The 27,371-nt window shown below is 50.4% G+C and overlaps 2 protein-coding genes across 6 annotated transcripts in view; one reads left to right on the top strand and one right to left on the bottom strand.

The window, feature by feature from the left end:
* Window positions 1–1,532: 1,532 nt before the first annotated feature.
* Neu2 (neuraminidase 2) lies at window positions 1,533–22,121 on the bottom strand. 4 transcript variants are annotated; one of them, XM_046439959.2, is made up of 4 exons: window positions 21,996–22,121; window positions 7,895–8,044; window positions 7,524–7,728; window positions 1,533–6,221 (listed from the first exon to the last, which is right to left on the bottom strand). In XM_046439959.2, the coding sequence occupies exons 2-4, from the start codon at window positions 7,939–7,941 to the stop codon at window positions 5,295–5,297; spliced, it is 1,179 nt and encodes a 392-aa protein (XP_046295915.1). In that variant the 5' UTR covers window positions 7,942–8,044; window positions 21,996–22,121; the 3' UTR covers window positions 1,533–5,294. The 4 variants fall into 4 exon arrangements, with proteins under 4 accessions (XP_046295915.1, XP_058433419.1, XP_046295916.1 ...); XM_058577436.1 differs by lacking the exon at window positions 21,996–22,121 and adding an exon at window positions 14,647–18,936; XM_046439960.2 differs by lacking the exon at window positions 7,895–8,044 and having other exon boundaries at window positions 21,996–22,115.
* An 81-nt stretch (window positions 22,122–22,202) lies between these two features.
* The window catches only part of Ngef (neuronal guanine nucleotide exchange factor), a 91,041-nt gene continuing 85,872 nt past the window's right edge, over window positions 22,203–27,371 (top strand). For both annotated transcript variants that reach the window (XM_046439773.2, XM_046439772.2), the window contains exon 1: window positions 22,203–22,373. The gene's annotated coding sequence lies outside the window, so the exon portion shown is untranslated. The remainder of the gene's footprint in view (window positions 22,374–27,371) is intronic.

The following is a 27,371-nucleotide window of genomic DNA, read 5'->3' as shown; positions in this document are numbered from 1 at the left end:
GTCACATGACCTCTTCCTCTAGTCTCTTCTCCTTCTCATAAGGACACTTGATCCACATGATCACATCCAGGATAATCGTCCATCCCAAGGTTAATGTCGCCTCCTCTACGATGTTCGCCATGTGAGGCAACCTTCACAGCTTCTAGGGATCAGGAGGGGACATCCTTAGGAATGGGCCTCCTCAGGGCTTTGGCCCTCCTCTCCAGGGGCAGATATGCTAGCTGCCAGGTCCCCTCCCCAGCTTCTGGATCCCTTCCTCAGTGGCTGCACCCCAGCCTGCACAGGGGTAGCTGCGTAGAGGGGAGGCCGGCTGTAGGAGCCCTCAGTCAAATGTCTGCGAGAATCAGGACCACAGGGGTCCACACCTGGAGCTCAGCTCTCACTGGCCTGAGCAGAGGGAGTGGGCTGGCTTCCCTGAACCCTGCTGTGTTCTGTTCTGCTTGACCATCCACCAGCTGGGATGTTGACCAGGGCTGGTTCCCTAGTCTCCAGCTGGGGTCTGACCCATGCTGGCTCATGCATGTCCCAAGAAGTGGCTGGACTCAGAATTGGCCAGTCCTGCATCCCACCCCACAACATGTTAAAAGCCTGGAGCTCTGGGGTAATTGATTTGGGGGGCACCGTCTTGAGCTCCAGAATTACCTCTGACATTTGCACACCAGCAATGCATGCTTGAAGCACAGTTTTTGCGTTTGCTTATTCATTTATTAGCCTAGAAAGTGGGAAAGGTAGGGGAGGGAAGGCCTGTTGGACCTGTGCATCAACCTGAAAACCTGGTGAAGTCTGAACAGACTAAAGTTTAGTCACTAGTCACATATCAACATTAACCTCTCCGTTTTGACAAATGTGCCACAGTTATGTAAGATGCTAACACAGGGGAAACTGGGTATCTTGAGAACACTCTGTTCTGGATTTGCAACTTTTCTATAAAATCTAAAAGTCTTCCAAAATAAAAAGTTTATTCAAAAATTCCATTCCAAAGTTTTAAAACCTGATACATTGCTGTTGAACTTAAACTAGTAAGTAAAAGATTCAGTCCAACTTTTATTTTCTAATGAGGCATAACATGCATATAGTAAGTAGGGTACATGGATCTCAAGTGTATAGCTCATGGGATTTTGTGTTTGGAGTTGCCCCCATAACCAGCCCCAGATCCAACAAAAGGACTTTTCCAGAACCTGAAAGTCTCCCCCTCGCACTCTCCTAGTCAATGGCTCCTCCCACCAGAAGTGGCCACTATTCTGATTTACGTACCATAGTTTTACCTGTTTTTGAACTTCATATAAATAGAAAATCTAGTATATACTCTTTCATAAAGTATATACTCTTTTTTTTTTTGGTTCTGGAAATTGAACCCAGGGGCACTTAACCACTGAGCCACATCTCCAGCCCTTTTTTATATTTTATTTAGAGACAGGGTCTCGCCAAGTTGCTTAGGGCCTTGCTAAGTTGCTGAGGCTGGCTTTGAACTTGCAATCCTCCTTCCTCAGCCTCCCAAGATGCTGGGATTACAGGCATGTGCACCACACTTGGCTAAGTACATACTCTGTTGTGAAATGTGTGCTATGCCAGCTTCTTTCTCTCAACATGATGACTTATAATCATTCATGCAATTGAGTATAGCAGTAGTTTGTTCTTGATTGTATAATATTCCAAATGTACAAACACCTCTTAAGCTACGTTCCCATCCTATTTTTCACTGACATTTGGGTTGTTTCCAGGGTGAATGTTTCCTTGTAAACGAGGTGGCTACAGAGCCACATCTCCATGTCTTTGGCAGCTGTATGCACTCGTTTCTCCTAGATACGTGCTTCAGAGTGGAATTGCCATGTCATAGGGGAATCCTACCAAATATAGCTGTCCAAAGTGATTGTACCAGCAAATCTTACTCTGGAAATGTGTGGGGTTCCAATGGCACCATATCCTTGCCCATACTCACTATTGCCACTCCTTTAAATTTTATCATCCCAGGGGATAAGCGTCTCATGGTTTGGGTCTGCATCTCCCTGATGACTAAGAGTGTTGAACACATTCCCGCATGTTTAGCAGCCTTGAGAAGATCTTCTTTTGTGTGGTGCCTATTCACATCTTTTGCCCATTGCTATTGGATTGGTTTTCTTATTGATTTGTGGGGTCTCTTTATATACTCTGGATACAAGCCCTTTGTCAGATATGTGTGATACAAATAATGGCTTTCTAATAATAATACCTAATAAAATAGTAGCTTTACTCCAGCCTTGTTTCTTTTTTGTGGTGCTGGGGATTGAACCCAGGGCCTTGTGCATGCAAGACAAGCTCTCTACCAACTAAGCTGTATCCCCAGCCCTACTCCAGCCCTTTTTATTTTTTATTTTGAGACAGGGTCTCACTAAATTGCTGAGGGCCTTGCTAAGTTGCTGAGGCTGGCCTCCAACTTGTGGTCTTCCTGCCTCAGTCTCCTGAGTCACTGGGATTACAGTGGTGTCCTACCATGCCCAGCTCTTTGTAATGTTTAAAAAATTTTTTTTAGTTTAAAATTTTTTTATTTGTTCTAGTCAGTTATACGTAACAGCAGAATGCTGTTGTAGAATGCCCACCCCCATTATGGATCAGCATCCACTTATCAGAGAAAACATTCAGCCTTTGTGTTTTGGGGATTGGCTTACTTTGCTTAGCATGATATTCTCCAGCTCCATCCATTTACCTGAAAATGCCATAATTTTATTCTGTTTTATTGCTGAGTAATATTCCATTGTGTGTATATGTACCACAGTTTCTTTATCCATTCATCTATTGACTGGTATCTAGGTTGCTTCCAAGTTTAGCTATTGTGAATTGTGTTACTGTAAACATTGATGTGGCTGTGTCCCTGTAGTATGCTGATTTTTAAGTCCTTTGGGTATAGACCGAGGAGTGGGAGAGCTGGGTCAAATGCTGGTTCCGTTCCCAGTTTTCTGAGGAATCTCTACACTGCTTTCCAGGTTGGATGCACTCTTTGCACACTCTTAATGGAGTTTTTTGGGAGGCTGATCAATTCAGCTTTAATCAAATCAGTCATTGCTTTTTTTTTTCTTTTTAATTTGGCTAAGAAGAATTTGCCATTCGTATATACTCAGAACCAGAAGGAACTCTAGAGATCTCCAGTGCCCGTAAGTGTTTTTTTTTTTAAGAGAGAGAGAGAGAACTTTTTAATATTTATTTTTTAGTTTTTTGGTGGACACAATATCTTTGTTTGTATGTGGTGCTAAGGATCGAACCCGGGCCGCACGCATGCCAGGCGAGCGCCACCGCTTGAGCCACATCCCCAGCCCACGTAGGTTTGGATCCTTCTGTTCTTTAGAATAACTTAGGGACCTTCACCTGCCTGGGACACTACAGAGATTCTGAACTGGTTGCTCCGGGTGGGGCACGGGCAGCAGCACTGCTGAAAAGCTCCAAGGGGATGCTAACCAGCCTGGAGCAGGGAGCCGCTGACCCAGAGACAGCCTGGAGTTCAGGAGAGGGACAGTGGGCCTGACAGTGGCCAGGCACCCCTCCCGTTCCTGCCTCATCTGCCTAAACAGATGAGGAGCTTTGCCAGGGAAGTAAATGGTGCCGCCTCTGGCACAGTCCTCGGGGAGGGGGGGGGTCTTCGACTTGAACCCCCCGCTTACCAGGGACAGTCCTGGTTAGTGCCTGTTACCAAGCGTAACTGGACTCTCACAAGCGTCCCTGCTGGATAATACACTATAGGGTTGCCCACCTTAGCCTCTCGAGGTCTGCCGACCTAGGTGCCATTCAAGTGCTCAAGCCCCCAGGCTCAGCCTCAGCCTCCACCCCAGCCTCTTCTGAGTGGTTTGGAAGACACTGGGTGGCCATCCCCAGAACGGAGGGGCCTAACCTCCCATTCCGGGCCCCAATCCCTCATCCTTCCAGCCGGCTTTCTCGGAACCCCACCAGGAGAAGCAGCATCCTGACACGTGGCCAGTGCCTAGGACCAACCCCCACAATGGGCCAGGCAAAGATGCCACTCAGCTGCAAGAACCTATGACTGTTGTCACTGCGCCCACTAGAGGGGCTCTGGCAGGAGCAGGGGACAAGTTTTCCCAAGACATAGGACTCAGTCCTTAGAAATTCCCGGGGGTCAGAGAAGTGTCGCTCCTGTACCCAGGCTGGCTCCCTCTCAGGTGGCCGCTCCTGAGACAAGCAGGGGCAGCCTTCTCCCTACTCTTGCTTTATGGCAAGAACCACAGCCCTGCCCCAGGGATCACAGCTAACAGCCCCCGCCCCACCCCGATTCTTCCAAACTATCTGATCCATCTGAACCTCAGTCCTGCCTTCAGCCACGTCCTCTGTGCAAAACCAAGTGCTTATGACCATAGTGGGTTGAGTGGTGGCCCCCAAAACTTACATCCACCTCCTACCCCCAGCATCTGTGATCGTGACCTGACTGGGGAAAAGTGTCTCTGCAGATGTCATCAAGGATCTTGGAGGTGAGCTGATCCTGGTTTATCCAGTGACAAACGTCTTCATGAGTGACTAGGGAGAACATGCAAGAGAAGGTCATGTGAAGACCAAGATGGGAGCCATACAGCCCCGAGCTGAGGGATACCAAGAGTTACCAGGATCTACCAGAAGCTGGAAGGGACAGTCTCTGGAGAGAGTGTGGCCCTGAAAACAGCTTGATTTCAGGCTTCTCGCCTGAGGTGCGGTGAGGACACATTTCTGTTGTTTTATGCCACCAAGTTGGAGATAATTTGTTGTGGCAGCCCTAAGAAAGGAACGCAGTGACTTAAGTGAGCTTAATTATTCTCGACCCTGCCTAACCTTTCTGCAAAGCTGTTTCCCAGTCTGTCTGCTCTGAAGCATCAACAAGAAAACACACACACACACACACACACACGCACACACACCTCTGCTAATCCACATCCTCAGGTTAGCCTTTCCCCAGGAACACTATGAGCATCCCCAAGAAGAAGGGGGCTGGAGTAGGTCATTTATCAAGCACATCACAATAACGGGGTGGGGGGGAGGCAGGCAGGCTGAGCTCTGCAGCTTGGCAGCCACCGTGCAGAGTGACAGCCACCGTGCAGCCAGTCTTGCCTTGCTGCCAAGGGGCTGGGGAAAGCCAGGCTCCTTTGATTTCTGGCTGTAAACAGAACCTTATGGGAAGACTGGAAAGCGAAGGAGGCAAAGACAGCCAAGAAGCAGACCTCTCTGCCACTTAATGAAGGGACCCAGAGATGACCTTCGGGGACACTGAAAGGAATGGGAAATAATCAGCGCTGCTGTGGGTACCTAGTGTGGGCCGGGGAGCGTGCCAGCAGGTGGCTGGCTCATGGGGCTTGGACCTGGGCTGGGAAGGCCTGTTTCAGGGTGAACAGGAGGAAAACAACTTCCTCGTAGTCACCCGCCTCATACAGACACCCAAACTGGGCCGAGCCGTCGGGGCCGCGCCCCATGCTCTGCAGATCGGAGTAGGCGCAGCTGCCTGTGGCCAGCAGGGTGGGCTGCGACCAGGCGGCAGGCTCCGGGGGCCTGGTGTTGAGGTACACTCCCAGGTTGCGCCTCTTCCGGGGGTCAGTGGGGTGAACGTAGAGCAGCCACTGGTCTGGGGAGCTGGGGCTGGGGAAGGCCACCGTGCTCCCGTGGCAGCCGTGGGGCAGCTCGGGCAGCTTTTGGGTCACCAGGGCCCCCTGGAAATCCAGCCCCGCGTTGGTGCTCTGGGCCTGCACCCGGGCCCCGAGGGAGCTCCTGGCGTTGAGGTACACCACGCTCTGCCCCCGGGACCTCACCTCCGCCACCTGGCACTCCACAGAGTCCTGGGCCACGAAGTTCCCTCTCTGCCACGTGCGGCCATGGTCGTGGCTGAGGAAGCAGAAGGAGGCTGGGGAGGGCGAGTGGTGGTGGGGAAGCTTCCGGTAGGCATAAGCGGGCACCACCAGGCTCTGCATCTGGTTGTGCAGCTGCAGACAGTGCCCCGGGCCCACTGCAAAGGTGGCCCATTCCTTGTGGGCGGGGCCGATGGCCGAGCTGGTGATGTCACTGGCAGGGCTCCAGGTCCTGCCATGGTCAGCACTGGTGACATGGCACAGCCGCACCATGTTGACCCCGGTCTGCAGCTGGTGGCGCTCGGAGACCTGCCCTGGGATGGCGATGAAGAAGAGGAAGAGGGTCCCGGTCTGCTCGTCGTATAGCGGGCACGGGTTCATGGACCGGTGGCCCTCCAGCTGGGCTTGGGTCACCACCTCCTGAGCGTGCCACTGGACGTGGGGGGAGGGGAGGAAAGGGAAGCACAGTACTGAAGCAGGTGACCGAATCAGGAGCCACACTCTCAGGGGTGGGTGGGGCGGTGTGTCTCATGGGGACAGGACCACTGTTGAGACCCTCCTCAGAGCACTGTGGGCTGGGGCTCCCCGATCCCTCCTGGTGCCCACTTTTCACTGAGCAGCTCTGTCACTTCCATTCCCATCAGCATACAGAGTACGCAGGATGTGCCAGACGCCAAGATACAAAGATGACTCCGGAGGAGCCGTGACGCCTTCTCCCCGGTTGCTCCTGTTTACCAGCCCAGTCTAGCTTGAACGTCAGACTTAGTGGGGGCCTCAATAATCGGACCAGTGCCAGATAGAACCTGTTGCCCTCCTCCTATCTTCTATGCATGATACTCTATTAATGCATCCTAAGAGGGCATTGCCTCAAGATATTGAGGACTAAACACTGACCTTCCTGGATGCCCAAGTCTGCCGTACATGCCCCAGCTCTGCCGTTCACCCCCACTCATTAGCAGTAACCCCCAATAAGGGATTCTAATCTCAGATGCTGTGCCAAAGGTCTAATATGCACTGCCTCATCTATCTCCTAATCCTGGGGGACAAGTGTTAGTAGCTCCATCTCACACCTGGAGAATGAGAGGCTCATATAAGGCCGAGTTGCCCAAGGCCATCCCTCTGGTAAGAAATGGAACCAGGACTTGAACCCAGGTCTGTCTGCTTTGAGTCCCATGAACATGTACAATCATTATGTGTCAATCAAAATCAAAATTTAAAAAAAATCATGCTTTGAATAGCTACTATTTGGTAATGACCACAAAGTAATTATAATAATATTAAACCCTTCAAATATAGTAAGCCAGCCTTGGGTGTCTTTATCAAGATTACAATTTGGAACTTTAGGACGCAGCAATCACCCCACACCTAGCTCCTCAAGTTAATTGCACTCAAAGATGCCAGTTTCATGGTAATGAACTGCTCCTCCCTGGGGTCTCAAGGGTGTTGGGAAATTCATGCACTAAAGCAGATGGCCAGGCCAGCAGGACCTGGTGTCTTGGTGAACCCAGGCGAGTGTGACCACTGGGATTGCCTGGGGCGCCCCACCACTGAACGGTTTCCTTGCTCCCTCCTGGGCTTCAAGGTGTCTGCTCTCTCTGTGCCCTTCCCTTAGCCATGGAAGGATGGAATGACCCTCGTTGTATGAGATCCAGGCCTGGGTCCCTCTGTACTCACCAGCAAAGGGGTGTGTGGGGAGCAATCCCAGGGGAGTGTCTGTAGCCACGGCTGCCTTACCTGAACCTGGTGGGCAGACGCGTCATAGTCTCCTCTGCGCAAGGCGATCAGCTCCGCGTGCTCGTCCTTCTTGCTCATTCGCTTTTCTGCAAAGGCCAGCAGTGTCTTCTGCTGGGGCAGGTAGAGCAGGGCGGGGATTCTGTAGGCATGGTCTCCCGACTGGAACAATCTCTCCCTCTGCAGGACAGGGCAGGTCTCCTTGGGGCTAGGAGGACAGGCAGAAAGGGAAGATGTGTCTCCTGCAGTCACATCTGTGTCAGGGGCCAAAACCATCCACCAAGACAGGGGGCGCTCAACCTACAGGTGAGCAGACCCCTGTCCAGGTGGCCCGTCCTCTCCCCAGGGGGTTCCTTCTGCACTTCTGCACTTACCTCTCTGGAGCTGGCCGCGCGCCCTCCAGAGACATCGTGGGGAACATTTGGAAAGTGTACTTTGTATTAGGTGTTTGCTGTAAAATGGGGCTGGGGTTTGGCTCAGCGGTAGAGTACTCTTCTCATATGTGTGAGGCACTGGGTTCCATCCTCAGCACCACATACAAATAAATAAAATAAAGGTTTTTTAAAATTTTTTAATTAAGCAATCGCCTTACAAAATTATTTATTATTTATGACGACCTTCAGCAGCGTTTGTCAGAACCAACACATTAATCAGATGTAAAACCTTGGATGGGGTAGGGGCAGTTGGCACTCGCAGAGTGGCATTCTACGGCTGTCCAACTGCCAGGAAATGACACATGGGAGCTTTTTATAACTCCAGAGCCCTAGAAAGTTGCTTTAGAAAAAAGAAAGAAGAAAAAGCCTGAATTCTCAGGCTCTGCTCCTCAGCTGCCTGGGGCTAAGGCCCAGCACACCCACCATCCCACCCCCAGTGTGGGCCCCGCCCCCAGGCAGGCAGAGCCATGGGGGGCATGCCAGAGAAAGGGGGTTCTGACTGCTAACTGGCTTGGAGGAGCCCCCAGAGGTATGACAACCACAATAATAATAAGTATTCAGCTAAAAAGGGTGGGGGGGGGGTTAGGAGATAACTTGGTGACATTGGTGTCTCCTTCAGGGGCATTAATTCCCAGCTGGGCTGTTGCCCTCAACACGAAGAAGCTACTCCAAAAGTCATCTCCAGGAAGGGCTGTGTGCGGTCACCAACAGACCCAAAACAGAAGGGCCAGGTGGACCCTGTCCCAACTGGGGACAGCAAGGTTGCTGAGCCCCTTGGGGTCAGCTGAGCTTTCCCGGAGATTGTGTCTCAGCCGAGCTTCTCCCTCTGCCCAGGGCCCTTCCTGATAGACCTCCTGACAGAATCCCACGCAGAGCCATCAGCCTCCTGGGGAGCCCTGCCCACGACATGGCCGCTGGGGGCAGACATGAGAGAGCGGGTCAGCAGGAGGGGCACCACAGGCTTTCTCTTTATACCTTTTTCCACCCTGTACGTGTATTATTTACTTAAAATTTAATTTTTTGATAAATAAGTGTCTATCAGTCTATTATCCAAGTCATAGTGAACGTTATCATTTAGACAATGTGATGATATAAAACTCAAAGGTACCCAAGCTACACCAGAAAAGAAAGGCCTACTGCCCGACAGGGCTGCAGGGACTGAGTCTTCGTGACAAGACTAGACCTGCAGGCTCTGATCCAAGAAAACAGGACCGGTTATAACCATTATAAAGTACAGACAGGAAAGGATCGAATATGATTAAAAGTTTAGAAAACATGCAGGAGGCAGGAGCAGCTCAGCTGTGCTCTCTTAGAAAACTGATCAAGGGCTTATTCCAGCGACAAGCCGTTCGCTCTGGCAAGCACGTCCCTGATGAAAATTCAACAGTGTTGGTATAATCTGATGAAAATGTTTATATTAGAAATATCCCCAGGGCCCAAACTTTCTCTACGTGAGCTGGCAACCTGGGAGGTTAGCTGAGGACATTCACCAGGGAGCTGCACAGGGGCGAGCATGGCGGAGGAGCCCGGAGAGGGCAGGGAAGGTGAGCAGAGGAGACTGCCGGGCAGGAGCAGGGCTGCACTAAGGCGAGGGGAGGGGGCGCTCTGCAAGGTGAGTGTGACAACAGCTGGTGGGCCATGGCTTAGAGAAAAGAGAGGGCAGGGAGAGGAAGGGGAACTCTGGCTGCTCCACTAGCCGAGTGGACCATTCCCAATTTTTACAGTTGATGCATAATTTCTTATCACATATAATTCAGCTTTTAAGAGTATGATTCGGTGGTGTGTCAGAATTTTCATAAGATGTGCCACTGGCAGTTAGGGGCCCCCTTGAGAAACAGGCCCCTAGGACAAAGGGCGGCCAGGCCACCTCTGGGTCTTGTGGAGTGAACAGCAGCACAAGGAGATCAGGAGCAAAAGTGCCCCGTCTTCCAGACTGTGAGAGTGAGGCAACACGCCAGGATGGAGGCTGGGGGTCAGCTCAGCCTCCGGAGACTGTGGTCAGTAGAAATGCCAGCTCCAGCCAGGCCATGGGGTCTGCAATTCTGAAAATAATATCAGAGACGTTCCAGATGATAAGGGCAACTCCAGGTGGCGAGGGGCAAATTCAGGCCTAGAGTGGCCACCAAAGTAACCCACAGTTAGGTTCACCTTGTTAACATAGTAAAACCCACAGCCCCCACCTAAGACAGTGATGAGACACATGTCACAGGCTGAAGCACGTGGCATGACTGGAGTCCACTCCACATCTGACCATGTCAAGAGACCAAGCTCCTGCCTACCCTGCAGGTCCAGAAAAGCTGTTCCCCTTATCCTTCACCTGAGCCCATAGTGGCACCCTCTTTCTCCACAGAAAAGTCTTGACTGGGCTTCTCCAGAAATCTTCCCCATGGCTGATTTTAGGACTGTCAGCAAAAGAGACTCTACAAAAGTGTTCAATGTAGATAAACTTCCTATTTTTGTGTTGCCCTGTTTTACTTGGCCACTGGCCGGGAAGATACCAGCACTGCAGGTGCTGGACACCCCCTAGTTTTTCACAAACATGTATCCAGTATAGTAGTTTGTAGAAATGTGCAAACAAGGCCTCTGGCCTTGAGCTGGGCTCCACAGAGATGTCTACATTTCTAAGCTAAGAGAAGTTACCAATTAGGCTCCATGGTAACAGCTGGCAGGGGAGGAAAGAGAGGGGAGAAGCAGCTCTCCCCTTCTCAGGCGCTGTCCTTGAAGGGTTAACTTGCCCAGAACAGTGAAAGAAAAAGCTGCTTTTATGTGAACTTCTGCAGACTGTGGACTTCTGAGCCCCTCCCCTTACACGCTGGGTATAAAACTCTGAAACTCCCTGGATTACAGCAAAAGCTGTGCCCTCTGAACCTGGCTGCAGCCAAATAAAACTTTTCCTGCTATCTTCGGTGCCTTGCCTTGTCTGTCCTTACAACAAGCCAACCTGCGGTCTTTGTCCCCAGGTGCTGGCTCCCTCTGGCCAAGCAGAAGTCCTTCATAAAGCTTTGCCTGCACCCCTATTCTTTCCAGGCCCACTCTCCCTTTCTACAACTCTGGACACAAGAACTCAAGTAAACACTATCTAATTCCAGAATATTTTCATCACCCCATGAGCACTCTCTATTACCCAGTAATGTAATTTCTCTCTCTCTCTCTCTCTCTCTCTCTCTCTCTCTCTCTCTCTCTCTCAATTTGAAATGCAATCATATGTGGTCTTTGAGTGTGGCTTCTTTCACTTATGATGATGTTTCCGAGGTTCATTCATGTTGTAGCACAAAGCACATACTTTATTTCTTTTTATGGCTGGACACTATCCCATTATGTGAATAGACCACTGCTCTGCTTTAAATGTTTGTGTCTTTCCAAAAATTCGTGTTGGAACTGAACCCCAAGGCAACTGTACTAGGAAGTGGGGCTTTAGGAGATGGGCTAGCACCCATTGATGGGATTATGGCTCTGATGATTATGGCTCTTGCCTTCCCTCTGCCAGTATTTGTCTCTCCCGGAGTAGGCAGCAACAGGGCACCATCTTGGAGGCAGCAAGCAGCCCTCACCAGGCACTGAACCTGCCATCACCTTGTTCTTGGACTTCCCAGCCTCCAGAACTATGAGAAAAAAAAACCCTATTGTTCATAAATTACTAAGTCCGTGATATTTGTTATAGTAGCACAAATGGACTAAAACAACCGCAATTTATATCCATCATTTGATGGACATTTGGGTTGTTTCCAGTTTGGGGCTATTGTGACCAATGCTGCTACGGACATTCATGCCCAAAAGACATTTTTTTGTGCCCAAGGTCTGATGTGGACCCATGTTCTCCATTCTCTTGAGTGTGTGCCTAGGAGTGGAATTGTGTGGTCACATGGTAGTTCTGTGTTTGACTTTTTGAGAACCACCAGAATCTTCCACAGCAGCTGTCCCATTTAAAATCTCCCTGGCAGACCAGGGGCTTGGATTTCTCCACATTCCCATCAGCACTCGGTCACTCTGTCATTCTGATTCCAGCTCTCCTAGTGGATGTGCCCACGTATCTTGCTGTGATCTTGATTTGCTTCCCTGGTGAGTAAGGATTCTGAGCATTTTTGCTTGGGCTCACTGGCCATAGGATTTGCTCTTAGCCTGGAGGAAATGGGAAGGTTTTTGGCAAGGGAGGGATCCAATGTGATTAGTTTGTAGGAGGTCTCTCTTGTTTTCAAGGGGAAAGATGTGGGAAGTGAGCACGTTGCAATTTTCCAGGTGAGAGCAATAAAATCCTGGAGGAAGCAGAGACAGTGGTGATTCAGGGGAGTCCCTCTCCTAGAGTCGGGGACAGCAGAATCAATAGGATTTGGAGGGTAATTTAGGAGCTGAGAATTGGTTTTCACAGTGTGATTTTTCCAGATTCCTCCTTTTGTCTCCAACCTCCTCAGAGGCTACAGTTTGACTCATTCTTGTGGCAAGTATTCTTTGTGTTCCCACCTGTGCCCAGCATCTCTTCTGGGAATCTGGGCGTGAATAACACAGCCTGGTGGAATTTGCATTCTGTGGGGCTGGGAAGGTTCCTATTGTTGCCAAATACCTAGATGGTGTCTGGAGAGCCTGGACCCACCTGAGCACTCAACGGGGATTGCTTCACTTGACCCACAAATGCCCTGCCTCTGTACAACCCGTGAGGCTCTGAGCAAGGCCTTGTATGGAGGGCTGTGGACACCTGCAGGCTCCAGCCCCTACACAAGCCACCACTTTCTCTAAGCGTTTGTCCCTTATGTATTTAGAGAAAAGGGAAGGCCCAAGGAAGGCAGGGGAGAGGGACCTCAGAGTCAGTAGGAGGGCTCATTCCTATCCCTGCAGCTACTCTGTGGCTGGCCCAAACTCCCACCTCCCTGACAATACCCACCTCAAATCAAGTACTAATGCCAAACACTCAGATGGTCCTTCCAAAGTGTTGGGTGCTCCTTTGGTACTCCTAATATTTTCTCAAAATTCGTGCAAACAGTATTTACGAATTTTGTTACTCGTGATTGACAAATATTTATTCATTTAATCCTCATGACACCCCTGTGAAGTAGATGTCTTTATAAGCCCATTTTATGGATGAGGAACCCAAGCTTTATCAGCCCTTAAGTGGCCAAATGAAGCCCAAAGACACTGCTGACCTTGTGTGGCATTTCCTCCCAGAGAACTGCCGTTTCCTGCCCCTGGGTGAGTTTCCAGGAGGCTCCAACACCCCTTGCAGATAGCTGGAGTGCTTCGACCCTGCCATGCCTCCCAACCTTGGCAGACACTGAGGTTGATGCAGTAGGAACAGAACTGAGTCAGTATCAAAGCTTGGAACACTGACACTGGCTCCCGGTTTCCTTCTCCCCAAATGACTAGAAGGGAACTGGGCAGGGCAGCTGCAGAGGCATCTCACACCCCCACAGGGTGAGCCTGGATGGGGCTGGGGAGGAGCCCGAACCAGATGCCTCGTGGAGTCCAAGCCAGGCTCAGTGTCCGTAGCCAGGCAATTAGGGAGACGACCCTATCAGGTGGAGCTCCGATAAATTGCCATTTCGTGGGTCAAAAATTGTGGCATAACAGCAATTTCATAAGGTCTCGCTAAGGCCACCAGCAGCTGCTCCTGTAGGTGCCACTCCCAGAGCCCCACATCCTACCCCAGAAAGTTCACTTCTCCCACATGCCCGAAAGGCAGGCATCAGCCCTCCCGACCCAGATGTGGGGAAACCCAGAACTGGGTCAGGGAGGCGGGAGATAGCTTCTCCAGAAGCTCACACCCTGGGGTGGTGGAGACGTGGGTCTAAGCCTGGATCTGCCAGATTCCACAACCCACGCTCCCAACCGCTGGGCCCTCCTGCCTCAAGACCCGCAGCTGCTGGGACTTTAAGGTCTGAATGTTCTGTGAGGTTCCTTCCAGAAGACACACAGTGGAGGGTCCCTGTGTGGCTCCTCTTCTTCCCCTGGTGGGAGCCCAGCTTGGCAGGCACCTTGGAAACCAGAGGCCTCGTTTCCAGCATGCACTTGCCAACTTCAGGGAATGCTGGACAACTCACAAATCAGTAATGAGCACCTTCTGTGTGCAGGGAAACAGACAACAGCCAAGCCCTGTCGCTGCCCTCAGGGCTCCCACAGGAGCAGAGAAAAGCCACTAATTATGGGGAACGAGGAAGGTGCACTTTGCTGCCTTTCCCAGAGGAACAGCCTTGGTTCTCGAGTCTAGTTCCAGGTGGGACATGCCTGCTGGCTCCTGGCAGGGAACAGTGCCGTCCCTCTGGGGAGCAGCTGCTATGTCAGGCCCCTAACAGCACCAGCAGACCTGCCCTGCTGGGCCACCAGCCCCCAACAGTGAGCTTCGTTCCCCAAGAAAAACCCGCTTCCCAGGGAGTTCACACCTCAGCGGGGACGCGCTCTGGATTCCCACGGGCAGCCTTTGGAAGATGGGACCAGCACTCGCTCGAGAGCAGAACTGGAGGTTTTCCTGAGGTTCTGACTGAGTCCTCCCCAGACTTTCCCCACTCTTCGTATCCTCGGAACATGCCAGAACAGTGGGGAACTCCACCAATGGCCTGTTGAGGTGCCCCAAGCTGGCATGCTCTTTGACACTGCCATCATCGGTGTTTCCCAAATGTCACACCCCCAGGTCGAAATTACCTCATAGGAAGAGCTTAGTTTATGTCAACAAAGGAACATGTGGGTCAATTCAGAGATAAGCCTACCTCAGGGAGGGTGTCCAAGCAGATCCAGGGGCTGGTTGTGAAGTCAGGATGTGTGAGCAGGGGCAGGGGCTAAAAGGCCCTCATGGCTCCTGCATTCCCCTGGCCTCACCGCCAGTCTCAGGCCCCTCTGTGGGTCCATGCTTATATACACCTAGGGAGTCCTCACGTCGGCCTCCCACTCATTTGACCAAGCACGCGCCAGGGACCAGGTCAGCCCTGCAGGCCCAGCCCTGGCCCAATCAGGATGCTGCCTCTCCTGAGCTGGGAAGAAGTCTGCCTGAATCACAATTCTGTCATGCCTGAATCAGAGGGTGAGCCAGGCAGTCTGAGTCAAGTTCACCTCCTAAAAATGGATGCATTGAGCAACACATGGGCACCGTGGGAATGGACTTCCTCAGGCCTGCAAAAGTGCAGGATTAAAGAAGTGCATAGGACATATGCCCCAGACCGCCAGAAGCCAGCCTTGCACAGAGGCTACTGTACCTTACACAGAAAAAAACCTCCTGTCCAGACTGGACAGATGCCACCTTTGTCATTGATCCTGTGGTCGAGGATCATGTTTCAGTGTGATTTACATAATTCTCCTCATTTTGCCTTTGAAGTCTCCCTTTACCCCTGCCCCTCTGAATATGCCCACACAGATTCCCATTTGCAATGCCAATCCCAAATACACCTCATTATTCTTCAGAGTCTCTCTCTGTTATTTAAAGTTTGACAGCTATAGAGATCAGAGAACTTGGTGGCCTTGTTTGCTCTGCAAGCTGTATCTAGAAGTTTCTGATTCATCATGGGTGGCTGATAAATGCTCATTAGTGAGTAAATGAATGTCACCTTCCCAGGTGGGGCCAACGTGAGGATTACACGAGATGACCCATCTGAGTCTGTCAGCCACATAGGCTGACAGAGACCCATTAGAGGTTAGCCCCCACTGACAAACTCCTTTCTTCTGTATCCACTGTAGCCATGTCCAAGGCTCTGGGGACACCTCCCCCCAGACCATTGTACTCAATGCATGTGAGGCTACAGAAGCTGGAAAAATCAAAAGGTGGTCAAGTTCAGTTCAAAGCACACTTTCTGTCTTAGTCTTAAACCAGAAGATACGGGAGGCCTTTCCTTCCTACAGCTGGACAAAGTCCTTCCACAGTATCTTCAGTTGGCCGTTCAGCTCTGGAGGGTTCCCTGGCTCACGGCCAAGTGCACCCTTGCTTCACCCCTTTTTTCCTGGGAGGTCCCCTGACTGCCCCCCGGCTAGGACTGCTGTGGGGTCATCTTGTTCCTGCTCCAGGCCCTGCCCTCTCGCCAGTTCTGAGAGGAGGGCCCCATTCAGAGGTCAGCTCCCATGAAGGCCCCAGTAAACCACCCCCTCAGACCCTCTCCCACAGGCGGCCAGGGGATCCTCTGAAGCTACGCTCTTTACATCCTTATCCTTATTTTTCTGCCAGCTAATGGACAGGCCAAGGATGAGTTGTTTTAAAGTGTTTTTAGTGTAGAGGACTAAAGAAATTATGATGTACACACAAAATGGGGCATTAGACAACTGAGTAATTGAAATCATGTTTTAAATGCTAGAAAAAATGCTGAGATGATGTGAATTATAAAAAGTAGGACACAAGATGCTATATTAGCTAAAAATGTGGGTTTTGTCAATTTATTATATACTCAAAAGTCTATGTTAAAAATAAAAACAAACAAAATAAGTATTGTTACATCCCCCAAACTTAGCACAGTGTCTCAAACAAAGCAGTTAGTAAATATCTGTTGAATATAGAATGAATAAACATCATAATTAATTTTAATTGGTAGGATTACAAATGATGTCTATTGTCCTTGTACTCTTCCAAGCACACACAGTTTAAAAAGGCATTATTTTAAAAATAATTGTTAGTAATATAATGACAGACTTTGAAATGCAGCTCATGGATGCCCAAGGCTCCACCTTAGCCAGATCACCAAGTGGAGAAAGGGGCCCGAAGAGCTGGTACCCATGGGCCTGGGTCCTCTTGCAAATTTAACTTATGTTTGACCCCCTAGGGAAAAGTTGGTTAAATGTACAAAAATATTGACGTTTGAGGCCCCAGCTTGTGTCTTCCCGCGCAACATCTACCAAAAAACAATCATCAAACACATCCTGTGAACCAGCACCATGCTAACTGGGGAGCAGCAGAGTCCCAGAGGTCCAGGTGATTATGATTTAGGTGGGAAAAAAACTAACCCACAAGGAAGAAGTGAAGCCAGGGACCAAGTACTGTGGGGCAGAGGGTAATGGTGCAGATTAAGGGGAGGCGGGACAGGGGTAGGAAGACTTTCTGGAGGGGGCACAAGACCTGGGCAAAGCTAGGAAGAAAAATCAGATGTCTACGAGCAGAGACAGGGCATTCAGCGGAGAGCTCCGGCCCAGCACACAGTGGGCCTGGAGTCTGAGGAAGGGGCCTGGCTTGCTGGGATCTCTGTGATTTTAAGGTAATCTGTTTTCTCTTTGAAGGTTTTTAGGGTGTGTTTGTGTCTTAATCTTGGATACTCTGCAGCTCCGTTCTGGACTGCCCAGGGGTGAACTATCTTCTTTACCTTGCCTAGGACTCGGCATGCTTTTTAAAATGTGGAGCTCAGGTCCTTCAAGACTGAAAAGTCCCCAGATATTTCTTTGACTCTCACCTCTCCTCCAATTTTAATTCTCTCCTTCTCAACAACCTGTTAAACACCTATTGGGTTTTCTTGATTTATTCTGTAGGCATTTTTAGACTTCTTTCATATTTTCCATCTCTTTAACCCCTGGTGCTTCATTCTGGGTGATTTTCTGAGATTCATCTTGCAAATCATGGAATTTAAAGTTATTCCCAGTAAGAATTTCTAATGCAATATATTTTTAAATTTTTCTATTTTACTTCTTTTTCTCTTCAAGCACTTTGTACTCGTTTTTAGGAACTTTACATACATGAATTTATTTAATTCCAACAGCAACCCTGTGCAACAGGTACTGTTTATCAAGAGAAAATGAGGCAAAGACTGGTTATATAACTAGTTCAAAGTCACATAGTTAGTAATTGGTAGAATTGGACTTGAAAGTGAAAACAAAGGTGTTTGTTCTGTTATGTGCTGAATTGTGTAATCCCCAAATTCCCGTGTTGAAGACCTCTTCCTTGTACTTCAGAATGTGAGTGTACTTGGAGATGGGTCTTTAAGATCAAATGAGGTTACAGGGAGGGGCCCTAATCAATACGACCAGTGTCCTTATGAAAGGATGAGATTAGACACAAACATACACACAGAGAAGAAAAACCACATGAAGACAGAGAGAAGGCAGCCACCTGACAGCGACCTCAGAAGAACCAAATCTGCTGGCACCTTGATCTTGGACTTCTAACCTCCAGGACTGTGAGACAAAAGTGTTTCTGTTGTTTAAGCCCTTCCAGCCTGTGGCGTTGTGTTACAGCCCTAGCAACCCTTCTCCACACACAAATGTTTCCAACCTTTTCCTGTGAATGCCTCGCTTGCTCAGTCTCATTATTGCCTAACTGAGAACAAAAGAAATTGAATTGCCATACTTTGGAATCTCGTGAAAGTAATAATATGACACATATGTTTTTCATTTTTCTAGTATTTCTATTTCTTCGTTTTTCAACCTTCCATTTTTGTGGGATTCCTTCTTCAGGTTGGGCTCCTCAAGGGTTTTATAATTGTTTCACAATTTTCGTGTGTGAGCTTATCCTCAATAGGAGGGAGTCGTCCCCACTGGTGCCCTGGATCGTGAAGACCTCCCCATAGTTGCCTCTACCTGTCTTAAGGGTTCACAGGATCTCATATTTCTATCTCAGTTTCCATCTCGTGATTTCGGGACATCACGAGGCTAAGAGTCAGACCTCATGTGTGGGGACCCTGCTTGTTCTTCACTTTCTTGGTGATGCTATTTCTCCTGGGCTTGGAGCTTTTTTTTTTTTTTTTTACTGCTGAGCTGTAACTCCTCCTCAGGCTTCCTGCTGTGTCCAGGTCCAGAGACTTTGATTATTGTCCCCATAAAGATTCATTTAAAACAAATAAGCAAGATAGGGACAAAGTCCTCAGCTCACCAGGACCAATACAGAATTGCCTATTTATTTGTGACACTTGGAGATTTACCCTTTCTTGCTTTTGAATTGAAATATGCATTTATATCACAAATTTATTTGTGTCCAGCATTTCTGTCTGCTCCGGAAAGTTTGTGTGACCTTGGACAAGCTATTTAACCTCTATGTGTCTGGCTTCTTGTCATAATTCTATAGAAATGATTAAACAAGTTAATCCAGGAAAGTGTTTAGAACAGGAAGTGTTTAGAACAGGGAGTGAGTAGATGTTTTGACATGAATTTCTGCTTCTAATCAGTTATTTTTCTTGAGCAGGTCTGGCCCATTACTTTTATATAGATGTTTTATTTTTTTAAATAACCACAACAATGAAAACTTCAAACATTTAGATTCTTCTCTTCTTCCCACTCCTAAAAGCAAACTCAACCTGAGAAGTTATCAATCTTTTTTTTTTTAATATTTATTTTTTAGTATTTGGCGGACACAACATCTTTGTATGTGGTGCTGAGGATCGAACCCGGGCCGCATGCATGCCAGGCGAGCGCGCTACCACTTGAGCCACATCCCCAGCCCAGAAGTCATCAATCTTAAAAAAAATTCTCTTATAATGAATTAAATTCATTACACTTGAATATTCAGCTCCAGCTGAAGCATAATTTCATAGTCCCTTTAATTTTTTTTTTTTTTTTGGTTTGTGATTATTAAGTCCACTAATGGTCTATGAGAAATGATCACCCAGAAAAGCATCCTAAAAGCTTTCAGTCAAGGGCACCCAGGCCTTAAAAGGATTTCTCGGTAGCATCCCAGAATATTCCTACAGCAGAACGGCAGCCAGCCATTAAGCACAGGGAAGAACTTCAAAGAGTACTGAACTGGAAAACTACCAAGACAGTACTGCAGGAGAGCACGTGCTCGTTGCGACCCCACTTGTGTGTGCATGAGGGACGGGCAGGAGGGAGGGAGAGATTACAGACAGACATTTCTGCAAGGGCACTTGGGAAACTGTTAACAGAGGTTATGTAAAATGTTTTTGAGCAAGAAAGTGACAGGAGCAGGTCTGTGTCGGCTGATCCACTTGAGTACTGCGTGGGATGGGTGGGGAGGGCAGAAGTGAACCAGGGAGACTGAAGCCAGGACACCCGTTTAAATGAGGTTGTGATCATCCTGCAGGAGCAGTGGGGTGGTGAGGGAGTGGAGGAGGAGAAGGGAAGCTAGGTGCAGTTTGCAATGCTCCCTGTAGCAGCCCCAGGGCCTGGCACAGTACCCACATGTACTAGGTGCCCAGTAAATGTTTGAAACAGATGGTGTCCAGTATGCAACTTTAGTTTCTGCAGACATCCTGCTGGGCATCTCAGGACCCCAGCCAACCAACTGACCCTCATCCACCCCTCACCAACCCACTGATATGCCACCCTCTACTCAGAGCTCACTTCCTCGGCTCTAGGTCTGGGGGAGCTGGGTGGGAAGATGGGTTCACAGGCAAGTGAGACCAGGCCTCAAGCCACTCCTGCGCCTCTCCCTGCCCTGCCCACCCAGGAGTGTGAAATCAGTTCCTACTCCACCCTGTTGCCTCTGACTCCATCAGGAAAGCCAAATAGTAGAGACAGAGCTCTGAGCTGTGCCCAGCAAAGGGAGTGAGCAGGACTAGGGTCTCAGAAATGTGGAATCTGAGGGCAGCTGGAGGAAGGAGAAGGAGGCTCTTGCAAGACAGCGACGCCTCCCCAAGCCCCACATAGGTGAGACTGCTACTGGGAGCCTTTGGTGGCAGAGCACAGTCAAGTGGAAAAGGGAATAATTCAGTTATTCTGATATCTTATGAGCCTAATGTATGTTCTGAAAAGTTTGTTGAATGAAGGAAGGGATGGATGGATGGATGGATGGATGGATGGATGGATGGACCGATGGGCCCATGGATGGATGAAATGAAGGATGGATGGATGGATGGACTGACAGATGGACAGACCCTGGATGATGGATAGTTGGATGGATGGATGAGAAACTACCTAGATCTGGCTTGCAGAGACAAAACTGAAACCAACATTTTGTGACGATCAGATGACTGTGGTAGACAGCTTTCTAAGATGGCCTCAGGGATCCGCCTCCTGGTCTCCATGCCATTGTGTGATCTCTGCCTGTGAACGTGGGCTGTGCCTGATGAATTCCTCCTAACAAGCAGAATGCAGCCATAGTGATGGATTATCACTTCTGTGAGCAGATCACAAGAGACTGTGACTGTCATCTTTCTGGACTCTGCACACTCAAGAAGCCAGCTGCCATTGTAGAAAGGCCCATGTGGCCAAACACCAGGCAAGGCCTCCAGCCAACAGCCAGGGGAAGCTGAAGCCCTTGGGGAACTCAATCCTGCTAATAAACCCCAGGGGCTTCGAAGTGAATCCTTCCCAGTGGGGCCTGGAGATGAGACCTCAGCCCCACCATCCCCTTTGATTGCAGACTGTGAGAAATCCTGAGCAGAGAATCTGTGCCCAGATTCCTGACCCACAGAAACCAGATTACAAGTATGTGTGATTTCATGCCGCTACCCTTTGGGTTAATTTATTACCAGCAATAGATAGCTAAAACAATGGCTCATTTGAGGTTTGTATAAAGATGGACATTGTAACAATTAAACTTGGCAAATGTTGGTATTGGTTAAGAGCCCAGGTTTTGGTACCAAAGGTCTTCAGTTTGAATCCTGGACACCCAACATACTACCTGTGTGATTTTGGGCAAAATGATTAACTTCTCTGAGCCTGTGCTTCTTTAAAATGGGCCATCATTCCGGCTGGGGATGTGGCTCAAGCAGTGGCGCGCTCGCCTTGCATGCGTGCGGCCCGGGTTCAATCCTCAGCACCACATACAAACAAAGATGTTGTGTCTGCTGAAAACTAAAAAATAAACATTAAAATTCTCTCTCTCTCTCTCTCTCTCTCTCTTTAAAAAAAATTAAAAAATAAAAATAAAATGGGCATAATTCTCTGCTCACTGTGACAACACAAGGATTACACAGAGATTACACTACGCACTTGACCCAGGGCCTGTCATGCAGTGAGCATTGAACAGAAGGAAACTGTCAGCAGGGATCATTAATAATGACTATGATTGGGCAGAATTCCTTGAAAAGCAGCAGTTCTCCTGCCTGGAAGTGGTCAGGCTGAGGCCAAACAAGAAAGAGAACAGAATGTCAGAGAGGATCCCAAAGTCTTCCTGTATCTCAGATTCAAGTGCCTGGTCCACGCCAGGGCAGGGAGCCAGCGTGCCTGCAGCCCTTTTTGGTGGGACGATCAGTATTACCTTGCACCAAGGGGCCCTTCCAGCTATTCCCAGCCTTCACCTCCGGTGGCACCTTCTTCCCTCCTGCATGGCTTCTGGGTCAGGTGTGCGGCCACCACCCTGGCTGGGCCCTTGGCGCCCTGCAAGGTAAATACAGGAAGTGACTGTCACGGGCACGGGGCCAGCTGTGGGCCGAGGCAGGTCTGAAGGTCAGGAGGGCTTCCCAGGGAGGCTTTTCCCAGAGAGGACGGAGCATTTGCCTGTGGCCCTCTGTGACTGAGCTGAGAGCCTGTGGATTTATCTGGGCACACAGGTCTGCTCTGCGGCTCCCGGGCAGGACAGTGCACAGGAGAGGAAGAGCTGTTGGCGACCCAGCCTCCAGGGGCTCCTCACTGGCAGGTGAGCAAATGGCTTTGACTTTTTTTAACGAAATGAGATGAAAGTAGAAATTAAATAGAAGTCCCTGTGGGGACGGGCAGGAGAGTGGAGCGCCACACACCCATTCACTGAGGAAGCCCTGGCTCTCAAGCTGGGCTTGAGAAAGCCCATCTTGCCTGTGCCTCACCCCTCCAGGGTCTCAGTCTCACCATTTGTGACTTGGAGCAGCAATTCCTTCCAGCTCCTCTCCCATCTGGTTGCGGGGGCACATGGGACAATAAACAGGAGTGGCTGCTAACTTGCAGGGCCCCGAGCCTGATGAGCCTGCAGGGCCCCTTGCTAAAAAGACAGGGCTTCCACAATGACAGCGCAGTGCCAAGCCAACCAGGGGACTGAGGACGGGGCCCAGAGCCGCACAGGTTGCATGCCCTGCTTCCTGCCCTGGTAATAAATGTATATGTAAACTGTGAAGTGCTGCGATTCCTGTGTGCTCCAATCTCAGGGTAAGAAGTGTATTTGGGAGCAGAAGTCATCTGAAGTGACAGCCCACTGCTCCAGGGCCATTTCAGTAGGACCAAAGACCCCACCCCTCAGAATCAAAGACGAAGTATGGTGTGACGCAGCTGGGGACGCGATTTCCTTGGATGGGAGGTGAAAGGTTCTTATTTCCATCTTGGTCGATATTGGGGCTGTTCCCAGGGCCACTGGCTGCGTAGAGCGGGGACTGGCAACTCACACACTTTGGACTGTTCTGCGGCTTCTGCTGGTCACGGATGTGGTTTTGCCTTTGGAGAAATGAGGGTCTTGAAGCAGTGGGACTGCTGGTGGGAGTGCTCCTGCTGTGTCCTTTGTCCTGTTTCTTTGTCCTCCCCGCCCCTCTGTCTGCCGGTTTTCCCACTTAATTTTCCCTCTTTTCCCCCTGCCCACGCCTTGGGCTGCCTCAGGGGCCACTTGGCAGTGTCTCTGGGGAGTCTTGAGCTTTCTGGTCCATGAAGGTGGACAGTGGACCATCTCTCTCAACCCCACTCCCCACTCCACCCCTTCCTGACCCCAGATTGTCTTGGAATCCTCCCGGGGGTCTCTGCAGAAGGCCAGCAGGCCACACCTGAAGTAGAAGTGGCAGCACAGCCCAAGGAGGACAGGCGCTTGCCGGCTCCATTTCGCCTCCGCCCAGAAAGCCCATGCCACCGAGCAAGCAGCCCAGACTTTGCGTGGCCACCCAGAGACCCCAAGGGGGCCAAATCTAGCCACCCATCCCTACTGGCTCCATGAGTCACAGAGGCCAGTGTCTATCCCAAGAAGCCAGCGAGGTTGCCAGCCCTAAGTCAAACACGCCACCCCTGGCGGCCTCCTCTAGCCCCACCGTCCGTCAGCAGCTGCCTCCCTGGGTAAGAACGGGCTCTGACACTCCAAAGTCACCCCCAGCCTTGCCCCACTTTATTGCTTCATCCACCGATTGCTGAGCGCCTGTCTCTGTAAGAATTGGTGAGATGACGGTGGTCTTGACAGGAGAGGGGATAAGGTAGGGCTGTGCCTAGCGGGGAGCACAGGTCACGCCCTGACACCAAAGACAGTTATTGGGTCGTGGGGCTGAGAGGGGTTTGGGTTGAGCTGATCCTGAGTGTCGCTTTTCCAAGCCCCCCATCCCCACGCCCATGGAACCTTCAGGAGGCCGCTGGCAGAGCAGGCTGAGCCTCGGAAGGAATTCCTTCTTTTTCTTGTCCACTTTCAGGGATATCAGACCACAGGGGGCTCTGCCTCAGGACTGGAGGAAATGCCCAAGGAGGCCCCCAGTTTGTCTCTGCTTCCCCTGGGTGACAGTAGTCCCTGAAGCCCAACTCCCTGGGAGACACCATGTGTCTGAGCACTAATAAGAGGACATTGGCTGGACCGTCCCCAGCAGCTTCCTTCAGGGAAATAGCTCCGTGGGCTGATGGAGGCCTGGGACCTGGGTCAGGCCGGCGTTCCACACTACAACTTGCCTGAACCTTGGAGGGGGGAGACAGACTCCCATGTTCAAATGAGAGGGATGTGGACCATCCAAGGGATGACCAGGCAGGCCGGCAGGGGGGAGGTGGCCTTTGAGCTGGGCATCATTGACCTATCTTATATCACTTATTATTTTATAGGAGGTGAAGGAGAGTAGATGGATAGATGAGTATACTCTTAAGGCTCTGACTTGGAAATAAAACAGCCATTTTTCCCTCACTCACCCTAATTGAACATTGCAAGTTCTTTAAATAGCACACTGATCCAATGGCACGTTCCTGGTGAAAGGACACCGTGGTTTCAGCAAGGTGGGGCAGAGCCTCTCAGGGGAAGAAGGATGTGGAGGCCCAGGTTTGCTGGAGCAGAGGGAAGGTGGAGGGGGCCCCAGCCTGATACCCGGACCCCACAGTTCACACAGGTCAGCATGGGGGATGTGTGGGGTCAGCGTCGTGGATGTGTGGCCAAGGTGTCTCGTGGGAATCTTGCCCCTCACTTGCCTACCCAGCTCCATGGCTCTGCCTCAGCGACCTTCAGCTTAGGCTGGAGCTTTGTGCACCAGCCTTGGGGTCTTCCAGGGCTGGAAGTTCTGATCATCGATTTCCCAGATTTGGGATGAACTTAGAAACAGGGGCACTAATTTATTATTGATGAGTTTTCTATTAAAGACAAACTTTAATACCCAGGTATGCTGGAAGGATGAGCAATTTGGACAGTGCCCTTATTAAAAGGGTCAGGGGCCCAGGGGCTAAGAAAGGAAGGTGAACATGGCCCAAGGGCCTTGTCCCCAGGTCCCATCCTGAAGTGGCAGAGCCATTCCCAGTGCGTGTCTCGGGGAGCACTGCTCAATTCTGTGCACGTGTTAATCCAGGCTGCCGTGTGCATAGTTCAGTCCACCACGACCAGGAGTCCTGAGAAAGCACTCCCTTCATCTAGTCGGCAAGTAGGTACATGCTGCGTGGCTCTGGGCCCAGGGAGGGGAGGTCCAGAAGGGCTCAAAGGGCATAAACGCCCTTCCTCTCTCCCAAGTTCCCATCTTCCTTTCAATCCCCAGCTGCTTCCTCCTGGTTACTGTCATCCCAAAGTAGAAAAGCCCACGTTTCTACTCAGAGCTAATCCAATCAGCATTCTTGCACCCAAATAGGTTCCCGTGCAATCCCACCATGGGCAAAAAATTTCCAGCTTTTGGAACGTGGGCTCTATTTTTTCATGGCGCTCTCTGGTTTCAAGCCCACTGGGAAAGTGCGAACCGCTATAAAGACATGTTTTGCTCTCGTCTGAGTGATAAAAACATTCCGGGTAGATTCTTGAGGGCTGGATGGAAGCCTTCTTTCTGCCGAGTTCCTTTTTAGGAAGTTAGCTTTGAACCTTAAAATGACTCTCAGGTTCCTTGTTGGATTTAAAAGGACATCTGGCACAGAAACGAGTCTTCATCAGCAGTGCCTGTAGTTTTCTGTGGGTTTCTAATCTCTTTGGAGCTGGTTCCAAGTCAAAAGCCATGTCCCTTACAGTTGGCTATCTTGGGTTCCAAGTTGAAGGTAAGGAACGGAGTTTCTAGCTCAGGGTCAAAATGAAACCATGTTGAGGCTCACAGAGAAACAGACCCCCCCCCCCAGGCTGCTTTTGGGAAAACATCATTGTAGCTGCTCTGTGTTCATTGGAGGAATAGCTCAGAAATTGCCAAAAAGAAGTGGCATGGGAGGTTAACCAGAATCTGTTAATGGGAGCACAGTTTAGGGTCAGGTCTTTGTGAATGTCCTTCTCTCTTGCTGGGTGTCCCGGGCACTAATGCATGCATCTTGTTCCCTTGACCTCTCCCTGCTTTCTCACCCAGTTCCAGGCTCTCCAGGTCCTGAGGCTTGCTCCCTGGCTCCTCCAGGGTTTAGTCTTCTGCAGGAGTGTGATGTGAGCATGTGGGTGTTGTAACATGGAGGGAGTAATCCTGAGGGTCAGGGGACCCTTATCTCCCAGCTGAGAACCTGGACAGAGGCCCCTGGAGTGTGTAAGCACAGCTTTGGGGGCACTGCTCCCTCACTCCTCATGTGGGGACACATGAGGAGCTCTCTGCCAGTTCCAGTCCTTCCTGTTCCCATGGGATGGTTAGCGTCCCACCAGCCTTGTGCACGGGGGTGTGGGAGTCAGTTTGGGGGAAGGGTGAGGAAGTTGAGTGTGAGACTCTGGCAGCCCCCAAACCAACTAGCTTACTGGTTAGTTTCCCAGAATGGAGAATAGGATCCATCCTTGAGTTGGCTCTGGTCTACACTAAAGGCTGCCCAGAGGGGTTTTGAGGGCAACAAGGCCCACGTGAGGCTTACGGGAAGGAGTGCCTCCATTGATTAGCAATGTCTGTCATGGCAAGGAGCAGGAGATGCGTGCACCTCCTCTGCCAGCAGGTGGAAGGGGCTTGGAGGTCTACATGCAGATAGATGCTTGGTAACCCAGGAAAAAAGCCACCATGCTGTATCTGTGCCACCTTGAGCAGGTGGGCTGGCAGAGAATGGCGAAGGCTTTTCTGGATCCCTGAGAGGCAAGGGGGTCATGGATAGAAAAGGGTGTCACCTGTTGCAAACTGCCCAAGCCTGCATCCATGGTGCAGTGTCTGAGTACCCTGACCCCTGGGTCAGTTGCCCTGTTGTGGGGAGCCCTCTTGGGAATTCTCTGGCCTGGTACAGGTCTGAGTCTCCGTAGACCCCACAGGCCTCCATCTGCCTGGAGCCTCATCAGCTTGTATGAGCAGGGGGAGGGCAAAGGCTTGAAGAAAGTGACAGGTGGAAGGACGCCATGCTAAGGGCACAGCAGTAGGGGCCCCATGCTGGCACAGGTGGTAGGGGTGGGTGAGGCAGAGCCAGGGCACAGATGGGGTCCAGGCTCTGGGGCAGGAGGCTGCTGTTAGCAGTACTCTGAGCACAGTCAGGTGGGATCTGACATCTCAGCACCCAGCACGCAGTAGGTGCTCAGTAGGACTTCCTTAACAAGCAACTCCAGGCTCCTGAGAAGGGATGGGAGAAGGTCTCTGCTCACCCAAACGTCCAT

This window comes from Marmota monax, unplaced genomic scaffold, assembly GCF_021218885.2.
Source record: "Marmota monax isolate L192 unplaced genomic scaffold, Marmota_monax_Labrador192_F-V1.1 WCK01_AAM20220418_F8-fsc00041, whole genome shotgun sequence".
NCBI lineage: Eukaryota > Metazoa > Chordata > Mammalia > Rodentia > Sciuridae > Marmota > Marmota monax.
This window is presented reverse-complemented; position numbering and strand designations above follow the sequence as displayed.

Coding starts and splice junctions, on each gene's coding strand:
- Neu2 (XM_046439959.2), bottom strand. CDS start 7,941: ATGTTCCCCACGATGTCTCTGGAGGGCGCGCGGCCAGCTCCAGAGAG. Junction 7,729..7,894: donor GCGCGGCCAGCTCCAGAGAG/GTAAGTGCAGAA, acceptor CTGTCCTCCTAG/CCCCAAGGAGACCTGCCCTG. Junction 6,222..7,523: donor CGTCTGCCCACCAGGTTCAG/GTAAGGCAGCCG, acceptor CCCCACGTCCAG/TGGCACGCTCAGGAGGTGGT.